The following is a 14,625-nucleotide window of genomic DNA, read 5'->3' as shown; positions in this document are numbered from 1 at the left end:
ATAATTGCAAAATTTATTAAATCATTATTTTCCTCTTCCAAAGAGGAAAAGCTGTTACAGATACACAGGTATATGCATTGTTTCTTATGTTGTAAAATATTCTTTTGTGTATATGCAATAATTAATAAACATTAGTGAACTATATATTCAACTCAGTATATTAGAAAAGTATCTTCAGGGTAAATACAAAGAGAACAGAAGATGAATATAAATAAGAAAAGAAATAAAATAGAAAATAATATGGAGTCAACAAACACCAGAGACATCTCTTGGAGTACTGACCAGAAGAGAGAAAGAAAGAAAGACCAACAGACAAATAAGATGAAAACAGCACAAACTCTTAAATCATGAACAATTTGTTGGAATTTGAAATTTTAGGAAAAGAAAACAATGTTCTGGAAAAAATACAAATGATCAAAATTGACTCAAAAACAAATGTTTAAAGAACATGTATGGGATCATTGAATTATTTGAGGGTAGCCAAATAAACACCCTCAAAAAAATTACAAGATGGTTTTCGAGGTAAGTTTACTCATCTTTCAAGGCATAGCAACAATTTATTTTACACAAATTGTTCCAGTGAAGTGATAAAAAGGAAAGTTTCCCAACTTATTTTAACTAGTTAACTGATGCCAAAATTGCTCAAAGACACAGGAAACCATAGGCCAGGGGTGCAAAATCTTACATAATTACAAGGCCAAGAGTTTCAGTAACTTGCCCAAGTTCCCATAACTAGTCAACAGTGAAGCTGGACCTACATCTATCTCAAGAGACAGACTGTGCTCTTGAAGGAGGATAGAAACAGGACCAAGAACAATACTCGCAAGCAAGACAACAGTATTTAAATGTGTGGATAGAAGGATCCCCCACCAGTACACACTGGAAGCTGACCCTCAGCGGCGAAGAGGGCAGGGAGGCCCTGGACTCAGTCCCCACTCTGGATACCCCATTGCGACTCCCTCCCCCAACTTCTCTCGACTACTACCTGCTCTGTTTGGGGAGACACATTCCTTTTTGATTCTCACAGACTGTGAGATAAGCATTATTACTTTCATTTTACAGATGAGATGGACAAGTCTCGGGGATGCAAAAAGTATTGAAAGGAAATGACTTCTCAAAGGTAGTAAGAGGTAGAGCCAAAATTCAGATTCAGGCCCTTATCACTTTAACTCTCAGTTATGTGGTTTGACATAGTTCTCGCTCCTGATGAGACGTCCAGACTACCTGCATATTGTGAGCCTGCAGCTTCCTGACCGAACCCCAGGCACAAGACAGGTGTGCTGACCTGCTTCCTATTTCCAGACCACCTTTCTAGGATTATGCTAGGAACAGGGCCCAGGTCTGATCTAATGATTCCCCTACATAGTTCTTGTAAGTCCCTTTCATCAGGCCTGTTCCTGATTTCGTTACTGGAAGGAGGACCTCTACTCTGCTTGACAAACTAAACTTGATTGAGAATTGACACTTCCTGGAAGCAAGCCCTTAGACCAGCCCCTCGTGGTAGTTACATATAAATTAACTATATAGAATAAGTAGGGTTCTAGAATCCCTTTCAGTCTTGGTGATTTGCATTCCTCACTCTACTGGAGTTTCCCATAACCTTCATCTGACACTGTCAGTTTAAATACTCCCACATTAGAAGCTTCCATTATGACCTGTAACAATACGGCATGCAAAACATATTAGCTCAGCTCCCCTATGACCATATTACAAGCTTCATGATGGCAGGGATTTATAGCAGGGTTGTTCAAGGTCTCATTTCCAGAATCTGAAACAATGCCTGACACAGTACACACTTAGTTTATATCTGACTTACTAAACAGTTCTACTTGGATTGCCCCCTCTGTTGGGGGCTACACGTAGGAAACTATCACTCTGTGACAACAAGCCCAAAGCTGGGTAGTACAGTGTCAGGAAGACTACTATTATATGGGGACTAGATCATTACCCCTTCCTGAGCTATTAGGCCAGATAGAAATGTTCAGAAACTATGGTCCTTAGGGGCTCTTTAGACTGAGATTTCCAATCAGCCCCAGTAGCTCCCGGTGGGTGAGGTGAAAGTGGTGATGTCTGGGCTACCTGGCATGCTTCCCCCACTGCTCACAGAGCATCATTGGAGGCGGTGTCTGCTAGCCCACGGTCACCTTACATCAGACTTTAGAGCCCTGCCCTGCTGTGCAAGAGCTGACTGGACATTTTACCATATACCTCTTTAATTAAAATAGATCTGCTACCATTTGATATTTTCTACATGACCAAGCCGTTTTCCTTCATATAAAGACACACATTTCATGCTTTCACATTGAGGGTGCCTGGGAAGACTTCCAGCATGGAAAAGTGGACATTATTTGCTTCAGCATTTGCGTAGTTGTCCATGTAAGGACTTAATGTGACCGCTTGTCAACAGTGACATTTAATATGCCCGTTGTGCAGAAGTCATCTTTCGTTTACTTTTTGAACATGGGCCCTGGAGAAATGGGCTTTATGAGTTTTAGAGGGAATTGAAACTCCATTTATCCACCCAACACCCACACAGAAAAGTCTTACACAGGTCTTCTGAAACTAAAGAAATACTATGTATTTTTAAGTGGATGAAAAGTAGATCGATAACTAATTTAACCATAAAGAAAGAGTATGCTCCCTGTTCAGGGCCTCAGAAAATGGAGTAGCATTCTTCTTTCCATCTTGTTCCTATTAACTTTTCAGAGGAATGAGTATTTGTGGCTCAGACCAAACACCGATTTTAATTTTTTTTTTTTTTTCAAAAGGAGTAGTAGAGGAGTTTAATCATAAAAACCCTCAACCTTGATTACTCCCTCAAAAGAAAAGACGAAATACTTCAAGAATAGGCAAGCATTATGGGGGTTTCTCACACGCCAGAGGATGTTTAATTTCTCTTGTATCCAAGCTTTACTCAAATAGTACATAGCATCATAAAGCTACTAGATAAGGATAAGACCCTTGGGAAAGAAGCCACATTTTTTAATCCTTGGGTACAACAGGAAAAGTTTTAACTTGCTGTAGCACCTAGACATTCAGATGGGCATATACTGTAGCATGGATGTGCATGAGGAGTTGGGGGAATTTGCTAACAGAGACCTAGGAAAGGTTTGGTTTTGGGTGGAAGAAGACAATGACACGAAGAAGAAAATATGAAACATACATATAAATAATGGTGTTAAATGCCAAGTGTATGGAAATTTAATGCAAGTATTATTACTGGCAAATTTTTATTCTACAGGAAAGATAAAGCCACTAAAATTGGGAGAGGTAGAGTATATATGAGTTCTCCTAAGGGAGGACACATAACTTGTCTCTATTTGTAGCCCAGTAGAGTGGCTGGGAAGGAAGGAGTTACCAGGGCACAATATCCACTGCATATTAGAATTGCCTGATAACTTTTTTTTTTTTAAACCCTTGTACCCAGACTACATCTGAAGCCAATTAAATCATAATCACTAGGAGTGAGACCCAGGCATCTGCATGGTTTAGAGCTCTCACAGGTGATTGTAATGAACCAAATTTAAGAATCCCTGACCTAGATATCTGCAGCCTACTTGTATTTTCTAATCATGTTGGTTCTTTCAAAGTATCTACCTCACATCAGACTAAGCAGAGGGATCAAAGTATTTACGAAGAAAAACAAACAAGATATGGTGTTACACTTAAGAATATCAGCCTCTAAAGGAAAGGTTTATGCAAAATAACAAAATTGACTGCTTACAAAAATAATAAAACCAGCACCTTGCATTTATTCTTTTCTACTATACTCTAAGCTATGCCGGTGTTAAACACATTTCCCCTCCCTTCATAATTTGTCTTATGACCTCACTAGACAGATGAGAGAAATCAGATTCAGAGAAATTAGAAAATTTGTCAAGTAGAACAATGCTAGTTTTAACTGTACAGATGGGACTCGCCCCAAGCAACCTTCATTCATGTCATACTACACGATGGAGGTCATGATAAAAGGCTAGAAGAGCACAGAGGAAGAAACTTAAAATTCAGTCAGAAGAGGAGGAAGACATCTGGGGTCAGCCCCGGAAAGGAGGCAAAACTTGAACCTTATGAACACATAGTAGGACTTTTCTCGGGGGGAGAATTACAGATAAAATGTGTGAGGATGGACTAGCATTTGTAAAGATGGATAGGCACACGGATATTGCATCAGCAGAGGATCATCTGTACAATAGTGAAGCTGAGGTCCTGAGGAAATTTGTTTAAGGTCAGACTTTCCCCATGTTCCCAGTTATTTCTGGAATTTGGGGATCAACATCACGACTGAGTGGCTTGATCAGAATCACTCTCCACTGAACTATGATCAATACATAGTAATTGACTCTGCACCTACCAGTTCCTCATTGTTTAGTGATGTCCTAATCACCATAGCCAGGGAGAGTCCAGATTTCCGGGCAGCCAGAGTCTAAAATAAACAGAATTAGGAGTTATTGGCACACGATGTGGCTGCCATGAACACACAGCTCAGCAGCATGTGAAAAAGTTAAGAATACAGATGATCATTGCTCGTTTTAGCCAATAGGGACCTGCCATTTTGAAGAGTCGGCAAGTTCATCCAGAATATGGAATCGTGGAACATCAAAGCTGAAAAGGTCCCTTTCTATTGTTGAACCCAACCTCTACACTTTGCAGATGACAAAACTGAGGCCCAGAAAGGCAGCTCCAAGTTTCCAGGCTAACAGGAGGCTTCTGTAACTTTGGTTTTCCCAAGGTGATCATGATCACATTCCTTCATAAAACATGGTCACTGGTACAGAGCCGCAGGCTCTGTGTCATGGCCATGAAGCACAACACTGAGGTTAGATGATTCTTGAATTGTTCACAATCCCCTAGAACATTCTTTCATCTCTAACCAGGATATTTTTTCTAAGTGTTCACTTTATCAACTGAAAAGCATTATACCCAGATTGGTTTTCTTAATGCAATGCTGCTAAATACAGTGATTTTAATTAAAAGTCCCTTTAGTTCCCCCACCATAAAATAGAACCATTATGTTGCTCTTACCTGAAATGTGTGTGATATAATGCACTCAGCAGTGCTGTCAAGAACTTTAGAGTCAGAAGTTTTACATAGGAATGTTCAGTATGTTATTCCACTGGAGCAAATGGAAGTCATAATGGTATTCTGTACCCAGTCTTAAATCTATCTCCATGGAGGACAAAGCCATAAACTTAGATAAAACTTCAGTACAGTGCTGAGTGAGAAAGTCACTGTCCACTCATCTCCACCCTGACTATGTAAACCTATATAGGGATTACCTCTCCAATGACTTACCCAAGATGATCTTCCAACTCTGACAACTATTATCTTTAAAATTATGTCTGTATTCTATTTTAGTCTGTTTTGACACCTGTTGGATATATAATTTGGTGTATCTTTCAGAATTGAACTAGAGGTTAAATACTTGGAGAAACTAAATTTCTTATTCCTATCTCTCTTTTTTTTTTTATTTCCCCATCTTGTCCTCTTTTATCCCAAGAATAAGTGCAGTGTATATTAAGTATGAAAAATATTAAATTGAAAATCACTTACCATAGCCTGAATATTCCAAGTGTCAGAAGAAACAAAGCATAAAAAAATTAGAGATAAGAAATGTGAGAAGAGCATAATGATGTTAAAATAAACTTAACACTTTAAAATAATGTTTGCACTATAGTGACAGAAATATGAGCTATACAGACACGTCATGCTTTTCAGTATCTTTCCAATCAAGATTTTACCTTTCCTAATTTAAAGCCAAAGTGATGGTTTTCACATGATGGTTTTCATAGCAAAATTAAAAATTGCTGATATAAGAAATTGTATACAATGTTGCAAAAGGGAAATTTCTATTTCTCTTGGATAAAACAAATTTTTATGTCATAAACTACTAAGAATATGCTTCCAGAAAAAAATGTGAAGACAACTGAGATAATAAAAAACATGCTGGTAGGTGATTTGTTTTTAGAATCTAATGCACACCATTATATTCTTTGCATCTTCATGTGGTCCCTGTGTATTTTGTTATAGGAGAGTTTGAGTCATTGAAAGTTATGTTCTGGCTTTATAAAGTTTTAAATAACTTGGGAGCCATAGATTTCCTTAGACAGTGGAATCACTTATTAATGTGACTAGATTTTAAGAAAATAAAGAATTGGTTAATGTTATCTGCTGCAACATTGTACATATCAAAGCCCAGCTGCAGCAGCTCACTTGGCATGCTGTGTGACTTTCTGCTCAATTACAGTGTCATTTTAACTCAGTTTGTAATTTCAACCAATATAAAAAACTGTCAAGGCACATCTGTCTGGCTCTGTAGGTAGAGCATGCAACTCTTGATTTTGGGGTCATAAGTTCAAGTCCCACACTGGGGGTGTGGATGGGTGGGAAGGAAAGCTTAAAAAAAAAAAAGCTGTCAGAAGGTTGGAGTTATCTCATTCATCTAAAAGATTTTAAAGAAATGATAAATGCAATACTTGGTAGAATCCAGCATCTTATATATTTTATTCTATGAAATACAGGCAAGGCACTTAATGAGAAGGCCAAAATGACAGCTAATGAAGAAAATGGGGACACATGCAATCAGAGAATGAAACAGGAGTGACTTACCACATCTCGCACTATAGGCAAAGTTTTTTTCCTGCGGAGATCTGGCATACTGTCAATGCCATAAAGTCCTCGGCCAGCCCTGAAAGGAAAAACAGGAATGATTCCAATGGGAAACATACTTCCTTTAAGGAAAAAAAAAAAAATCCCCCATTCATGGTAAAAAGGCTGTGAAAAAGATGAAATGTATACCATGCTTTTCAACTGGTTCACAAAATAAGAACGATCCAGCCTCTAAGACTTCACCCAGGGAAAAGGAGAAAGACTCCAGCTACCAAAGTGCTCACTTGTATTCTTGGATAGTTCTGTACATTAAAACTTTAAAATATCCCTGGCTTGGATTGATATACAAACCAAGACATTCTGTCAATATCACAGAGAACATTTTAAAAAATGGTTTCTTATATGAAACTTTGTATCTCCAAGAAGAGATAGAACAAAACCATGGTCAGTGTAAGGCGTAAGTTTGGTCCTCAATAGTAAAATAGTTACCTGTATTTGTAAAAGTATCATTCTTTTTTGATATTTTACATCTTCACAGATTAAACCCCAAAGTGGTACCTCAAAGAACCATAGCTGCATGTAAAATATATGTGGTGGTTACCAGAATTTTCACTTACTTGAATTTATCCCACGGAAAAATGCCAATAAGAGATTGATTTATTGTATAAGGAAATCCACTGTGACATTTATTTTTGTAATAGCAATAAAAGTTGGGTAACCTAAATATTTCTTGAATGAATTATATTATCCAATGGAAGGAACGTAATAATCAAAGTAAATGAGTTAAATATATATGTGTATAAATGAAAAATATTCACAGTATGTTAAATGAAAAAAAAATACCAACAAACCAAGTTTGCCTATTAGTAAATTTAATAGAATACCGTGTGCATTTACATATGTACAGAAAATATATAGAATGATATTCATTAAATCGAATAGAACCAGAATTACCTTTGTGGACTGATACTTGGTGGGAAAAAAAAGGGGGGAGGAGTCTCATTACATTATAAATTCAGTAATAGCCAACGTTTTTCTACTAAACATTGCCATTTCTGCAATTTAAAATAATCTTAAAATATATTTATCTTTGTTTATTAAAATGAGTTCAATACATTGAATTTGATTTTTGCTGGATCTGAGCTAGTCATTTCCTATCACCAAAAAGGAGCTCAAGTCACTTATGAACAGCTTCTCCTATGCTTATCTGACCTACAAAACTCCTGCTTAACTCTGGCTTAGGGTCAACTGTTTTCACTAGGAACACACAACTGAAAGTCTGGGGTATTAGGTAGACAGCTCTGCTACTGTAACAGGCCACAACAGCATCTCACAGTCCAGTTTTTCTGTGACACAGAGATGGTCCCTTTGCTCCTGCTGCTTAGCTTAATTCAGGAGAAGTTTCGCCTTATTGGATTTTTCTTAGCAGCCATGGTCTTAACTCTAATACTTCTAGTTGCATCGGTCACTAGCTTGATGATATTGGATAATTCACTAAATTATAATACAACTCATGTGAAATAATAGAAGTATTAATAAGGATAGAATGATAATAAATAGTAATGTTATAACATGCATGACTCAAAGGGAAGATCAAATCCAGTAATACATGTGAGCAAGGAAAACCACCGCACATGTGTAAGAAGGATGTCAATGGTGAACAAATTATACTTCAGTTCATGAATTTTAACAAGAAGTTATCTTTAGGTTGGCTCATAGAACACAGGAAAAGGGTAACAGTGGGGCAGAGAGGGGTGCCTGGGTTGCTCAGTGGGTTAAGCCTCTGCCTTTGGCAGGTCGTGGTCCCAGGGTCCTAGGATCAAGCCCCACATCAGACTGTCTGCTCAGCAGGAAGCCTGCTTCCCCCTCTCTGCCTGCCTCTCTGCCTCCTTGTGATATCTCTTTCTCTCTCTCTCTCTGTGTCAAACAAATAAATAAAATCTTAAAAACAAACAAACAAACAAACAAACAAGCAAAACCCAAAAACAGTGGGGCAGAGATCAAGACAGATGAGAGAAGAGCAACAGAAGAAACCGGGAGGGGAGATAGCATGGGTGCAAATATGTGTGGTACAGAGGGCACTTGAGATCCCGTCTACCACGGACTCTACAAAAGTTCACACAGCTTCCATCATTATCCCGAATAAAGCCAACTGACACTCTCTGGGCCAGTGACAGTGGTAGTCATGACAGTCAAATATCAAGACTGAGATCACAAAAACAATCATTAGCAGTATGCCCTTAGGAACTATAAGAAATACCACCATCAAGTAGGGGAAAAGGGAAACTCTTTTTTTTCAACACCCATTTTAAGAATGTGAGCCAGCTACTCCAACAGTGTAACTTCTTGCTTTCCTCTTATTCTCTTTCCATAGTTTTTCCCTCTCCCTGCCAGTTCATGCTTGATTCTGCTGCATCCCAAACATCACATTCATGGGAAAAGGGCTATGCTAGTGGGTTTCTAGAAGGACCTTTTGAGTTTCATTTGCTCCAATATAAGGCTCTGATTCCAAGTGGTTTCTTATGAAGAAAATTAATAATGACATAAAGTGTAATTAATAAATGTCTTTCCGCCACTACATGGCAATCATACTAACTAGCTGCCTTTGAATTTTCTGAAATGTTTTGACTGCTAAATAATGTGACTTTAATAACTATGTAAAAAAAAACAATAGTCAATTGTGGTAACGGTTAACAAGGTGATTTATAAACTACAAAATGTAATATATAGATGGGTCACTTTCTTTAATGATTTGTTTTCCCTCTCACAAACTTAATTCAAATTCCTAAGAGCACCTAGAATTTTGAGCAAACTTACACACTCACTAATTCAGGAATCCATTACACACATGTATTTTCTTGGGTCTTATACTTACTCCTTAGCTTGCTTCATCAGAACAGAGATAGCCATGGACCCAGGCCAAACCTGAGCATTATAGAATAATGACCCCAAGTTAGAAGACCTGTATCCAAAATTTATCTCTGTCCTGAGTCTGTCATTAATTTCATCAAACCTATATTTTGTAATTGTAAAATTGCTATGCAATAAAATTATTCTCTTAGTCTTCACAGCCTTAAAAATACTCAAAATCATGTTGTGTTTCCTTATACTTTTCCTTTTCATTATTACTATAAGGCATTTGTATAAACATATACTTTCATTTGTTTATTCCTCAAGTAATAGTAAAACTTTCATTGCAGATCTGAGCTTTAGAAATGGTTTCCCTAATGGCCTTACCTCAAGAGTGAAGTGCTTGGTTAATACTATAGAGGTCCATACAACTGCAAAACATTTTGTAAATATTATTGAAAGTGTTCCTAACCAAGAGACATCTGGGAGAAATTAAATTAAAAAATAGTGAAGACCGGAAGTATCAATAGATAAATAAGTCTTTGACCTTCTAAGCAAAAAGTCAAGTTCAAGGAAATCAGTTAAAATCTAGAAGAAACTAGCTAGGCTCAGGGATGAAGAGCTCAGGGAGAGTCATCAAGACAGGCAACACCAGACAAAAAACTCCAGGGGTGAGATCTGATTCTAGGGAAGAAGTGGTCTGATTTCAGTCCTTTTTGGTATAAGTGATTTGATTAAAAGCCATTGCTAACCACCCGCAGCAAACTAGCTAACAATCAATATTTATTTGGTTCTTACCAGGAGCCAGATGTAATGCTAACAAATAGAATCAAACTTTACATATAGTCCTCATTTTATTCTCAAAAAAAAAAAAATCAGTAAAGTAGAGGCATAATTATTCAAGGAGGAAATGGATGAATGAATTGTTTAGAATCATTCTTATAATTAGTCTAAATCACAGATAGCAGTGTCTGGATTTGAACCCTAACTCTAGGGCTTATCATATCCTACTGCTTATACACTTAGAACATTTCATATTTAGAACAATAATATGAACCAAGGATTAAAACTAATCCTTCCTATTTTACTTTTAATGAAACAAAAGCAACTATGGCAGGGCTTGATTTGCACTGAAAGACAGTGTTACCTGAAACCTCATGTTTCGTGCATTCCTCCTAAAAAAGGAAAAATGTATGTATGTGTGCCTATTATGTGTGTGTATATGTGTACAGATGTGTGTATATGTATGTATGTTCATATGCATGTGTGTAACATATATGCATGTCTAAACACACATGTAACAGGCACACATATATACATTTTTCCTTTTTTAGGAAGATATAAAATGTTTATCCCAGTTACTCTAGAACTGTTACCATTATTTGAAATGCTTTCACTGTATTCCAAGACACTATTATCTTCATATCAGAAACACTGTATCATTGAATAAAATAGTCCCAATCCTCCCCAAGCAGTTCCTCTTCAACTATTTAAGAGTTCTCCCTAGGGAAAAAGAGTTCTCCCTAGACCATAGGCATTACAAATCAGATGAAAACATCAGATCTACAGAAATATTTGGAAAGTCAATCATCAAATCAAACCGAGAAAATGGATGCCTCGGAGGCTAAGTTAGTTAAGCATCTGACTCAGGTCTTGATCTCCAGGCTGTGAGTTCACGTCCTATGTTAGGCTCTATGCCTATTTTAAGGGAAGTGCACTTTAAATAAATAAATAAATAAACAAACAGGGTAAAATTTAAAGAATGAAAAATGGATACAATTTCATAAATTGTGATATATTCTAGTTCATTATGTCTTATATTACATAGTTCATATTTTTCATACTTTTATTTCTTAGTTCTTTGGATAATTAAGTTTGCTGAGTTTAATAAAATTGAAGATTTACTTTGACTCTTCAGCTAACTATCTTGTTATAGAACAAACACAACACAAATTACCTAAAAGATATATAATCTATAACTGTTAAACAATCTGATATCTAAGGTAGAAGACGTAAGGTTTATTTTAATATATTAATAATTAATCCAAAATTAGTGATAATACACGGACTATACATTGATTGGAAAAGAACTCTGAGAAGTGTGCTGTTTCCATAAGTGTGTAGCTGATGGTTTATTTGGTTAATTGGCAATATTCATAGACTATCTAATAGCCATTAGAAATCAGAAAATTAGTAGACTCTCTTTATATGCAAAGGAGTTATTAAATTAATTGAAGACCATAAGCCTAAGAAAGAAGTAAAATACAAACAGATCACAGTGCTTCTGTTTATTTCTGTGTTTCCAAGACAATTATTGAGCAGGGCTATGTAATTAATCTTTTTTAGCATTATGGAACACTAAGGCAATGTAAAAGATTAATAATGAATCACTCTAAATCCCTCTCCTGTAATACAGCTCTCCTCTTTCAGACTTTTAGTAAACAAATCTTTGGATTTATTTAGTTACTTAATGGTAGACATACAGTAACTTTTTTTATTACAGTCATATATGTTACATACATTTTAACAATTAGCCTCATGATCATTATGAACTGTATTTACCTCTCCGTATTAGAATCCATTATTCAGGATATTCTCTGTTCTCCTTTTTTCACCTTTTTATTTTTATTATTGTCAACACTGAGTGAGTATTTGTGTCTGTGTAATTGGATGTTTCACTCCCCACATCCAATTAATCACCAGTTTCTAAAGATTTTTTGATACTATATTTCATCACAATTAACACACCATCTGTCATAAGATGCAGCATTATATATTTATATGTCGAGGAAAATCAAATTAATCTTTGACACTGTGTTTTCTTAGCGAGTAGAATTTAAATTGTGTATTTATTCAAAGGACCCTCTTAAATTGACTTCATCCATGGCACAGATGTGTCATATTATCATTTCTCTATACATGAAAATAAAAATATAAACAAAATAAATGATTATTCCTTAAGTTTCTCAGTCAGAGTCCAGCTGCTTAAAATGACTCTTCAACACAGAATTGTCAATGTCTTGGTCTGTGTCCAAATTATGGTCTTGTAAGCCATCAAGAGCAATGGCAATGTAGCATTTTATAAAATGGCCCTTCGTTATTATTTCTTTTATTCCAAGAAGTGGGCAGCTCTGCTGCAGATACTGATTTTGGTAGGCTCTCAATCTCACCTAGATCTTCGAAGGAGATCAAGAGTTCTCCCAGTCTTCCTCAAATCATCCTGAGTTTTCTCTGGACTAAAACATTAAGAAAATGCAATTATCCAGCCCATACCATCTGCAAGAACAAAATCACAATGCTCTCCCAGGACACTTTTAACTACACTTATAAACGTACAGACAATGAAACTCTTGTAATTGTAAGCATTACCAATGCTTTTAAGATACCATCGATTAGGTGCATCTTGATATTTTACAAGGTATAAAAATGTATGTTGTAGGATTGATAAAATATAGTACTTTTGGCATCTCCCTCCTGAACCCCCACACTGATAGAGCTCTATTTCAGGCCTTACTATTTTAGCTCATCTCTTAGATTTTTTTTTTTTTTTTGTCAGCTCATTTTTTTTAATTGCCAACAGCTCTTTTCCAGAATACAAATCTAAAGATATCTTTTTCATATTCAACATCCCTTACTGCTTCCAAGATAGAGAACAAATTCCTTTTCACTTCAGCAAGGTAGGACTGCCCCTCCAGTGTCCTCTCCTCTGAGTTCTCCCTCTACTTTCTTGTTCCACTCATCCTGAATGCCTTTGTAGATCCCCAGATTCCGCATACTCTTTCCCCTTGCCTGTTTTCACTCCACAATTTCCTCTGCTGCTACTGGCCTCCTTGCGAGTGGCACAGGCTCACACTTACCTCTCTTAAATAAAATTTGAATGTAATTTTAAGGTACCTCCTCCCCATCTCAATTAACTGTGCCTCTCTATAAGCACAACATCAGGAATTCTCAGTGGGAGGGACTGGGTCATGGGTGGACGAGGCGAGGGGCAAACCATAACTGCTGGCCTCTACATGGGCTTCTCAGCAGCTGTGTGGATTCAAAGACAAATATTTATTGCTAATAGAGGAAGGCATACTTTTTAGGTGAACTGGAGCAGAAATGCTTTTTAATTTTTAATTCCAGTATAGTTAAGGTACAGTGTTACATTAGCTTCGGGTGTACAACACAGTAATCTAGTCCCATCCATGACTCAGCGCTTATTATGATAAACGCACTCTTCGTCCCCTTCACACACCCCACTCCTCTCTGGTAACCACGAGTTTGTTCTCTACGGTTAGGACTCAGGTTGTTTTTGGCTTGTCTCCCACCCATCTTTCCTCCCCTTTATTTCTTTAGTTTCTTGAATTCCAATATTAGTGAGATCATATTGTATTTGTCTTTCTCTAACTGGCCGATTTCGCTGGCTGTACTCTCTAGCTCCATCCCTGTTGTTGCAAATGGCGAGATTCCATTCTTTAGGCCTAGATGATATTCGTGTGTGTGTGTGTGTGTGTGTGTGTACACACTGCATCTTCTTTATCCATTCATCTATCAATGTATCAATGGACACTTTGGCTGCTTCCGTAATTCAGCCATTGTAGGGGTGAAACAGAAAAACCTTTGAGAATAATTGTTCTAAGTCTTCTGTTATAACCTCTGTAAAACTACTTTCTGTTTATTTGTTTGCATGGATGTCCCCACTAGAACATATGTTTCAAAAAAATGACAAATCTTAGTCATCTTTACTGCCCTGGGGCTAACTCTGACATGGAGCAGGAAGAATAAAAGGTAGAGGTTCAAGCGAACAGGCCTTGACACCAGAGAGATTGGCTATTAAATAAACCATCATCTTGACTTAAAAACTAAGATTCCTATCTTTGAAAGAGTACCTGAAAAAAGCAAGACCAAAGCCTGAGGACCAAAGAGAAAGTCAGTGACCTCACACTGAAGTGAGTTAGCTGGCAAGAGTTTTCTCATTGGAAGAAGATAGGAGTCTGGGCCCGTGGGTGGCTCAGTGGGTTAAAGCCTCTGCCCTCAGCTCAGGTCATGATCCCAGGGTCCTGGGGTCGAGCCCCGGATCAGGCTCTCTGCTCAGCGGGGAGCCTGCTTCCTCCTCTCTCTCTGCCTGCCTCTCTGCCTACTTGTGATCTCTGTCTGTCAAATAAATAAATAAAATCTTAAAAAAAA

General features: G+C 37.1%; 1 protein-coding gene across 1 annotated transcript in view; it reads right to left on the bottom strand.

Annotated features, from left to right (window-relative positions):
* The window catches only part of UNC13C (unc-13 homolog C), a 559,224-nt gene that overhangs the window by 372,417 nt on the left and 172,182 nt on the right, over positions 1 to 14,625 (bottom strand). Inside the window, exons 4-6 of the mRNA XM_059371954.1 lie at positions 6,607 to 6,685; positions 5,551 to 5,556; positions 4,352 to 4,423 (exon numbers count right to left, since the gene is read on the bottom strand). Coding sequence (XP_059227937.1) covers positions 4,352 to 4,423; positions 5,551 to 5,556; positions 6,607 to 6,685 — 157 coding nt within the window. The remainder of the gene's footprint in view (positions 1 to 4,351; positions 4,424 to 5,550; positions 5,557 to 6,606; positions 6,686 to 14,625) is intronic.

The sequence above is a fragment of the Mustela nigripes genome, chromosome 13 (genome assembly GCF_022355385.1).
Source record: "Mustela nigripes isolate SB6536 chromosome 13, MUSNIG.SB6536, whole genome shotgun sequence".
In the NCBI taxonomy this organism is placed as follows: domain Eukaryota; kingdom Metazoa; phylum Chordata; class Mammalia; order Carnivora; family Mustelidae; genus Mustela; species Mustela nigripes.
This window is presented reverse-complemented; position numbering and strand designations above follow the sequence as displayed.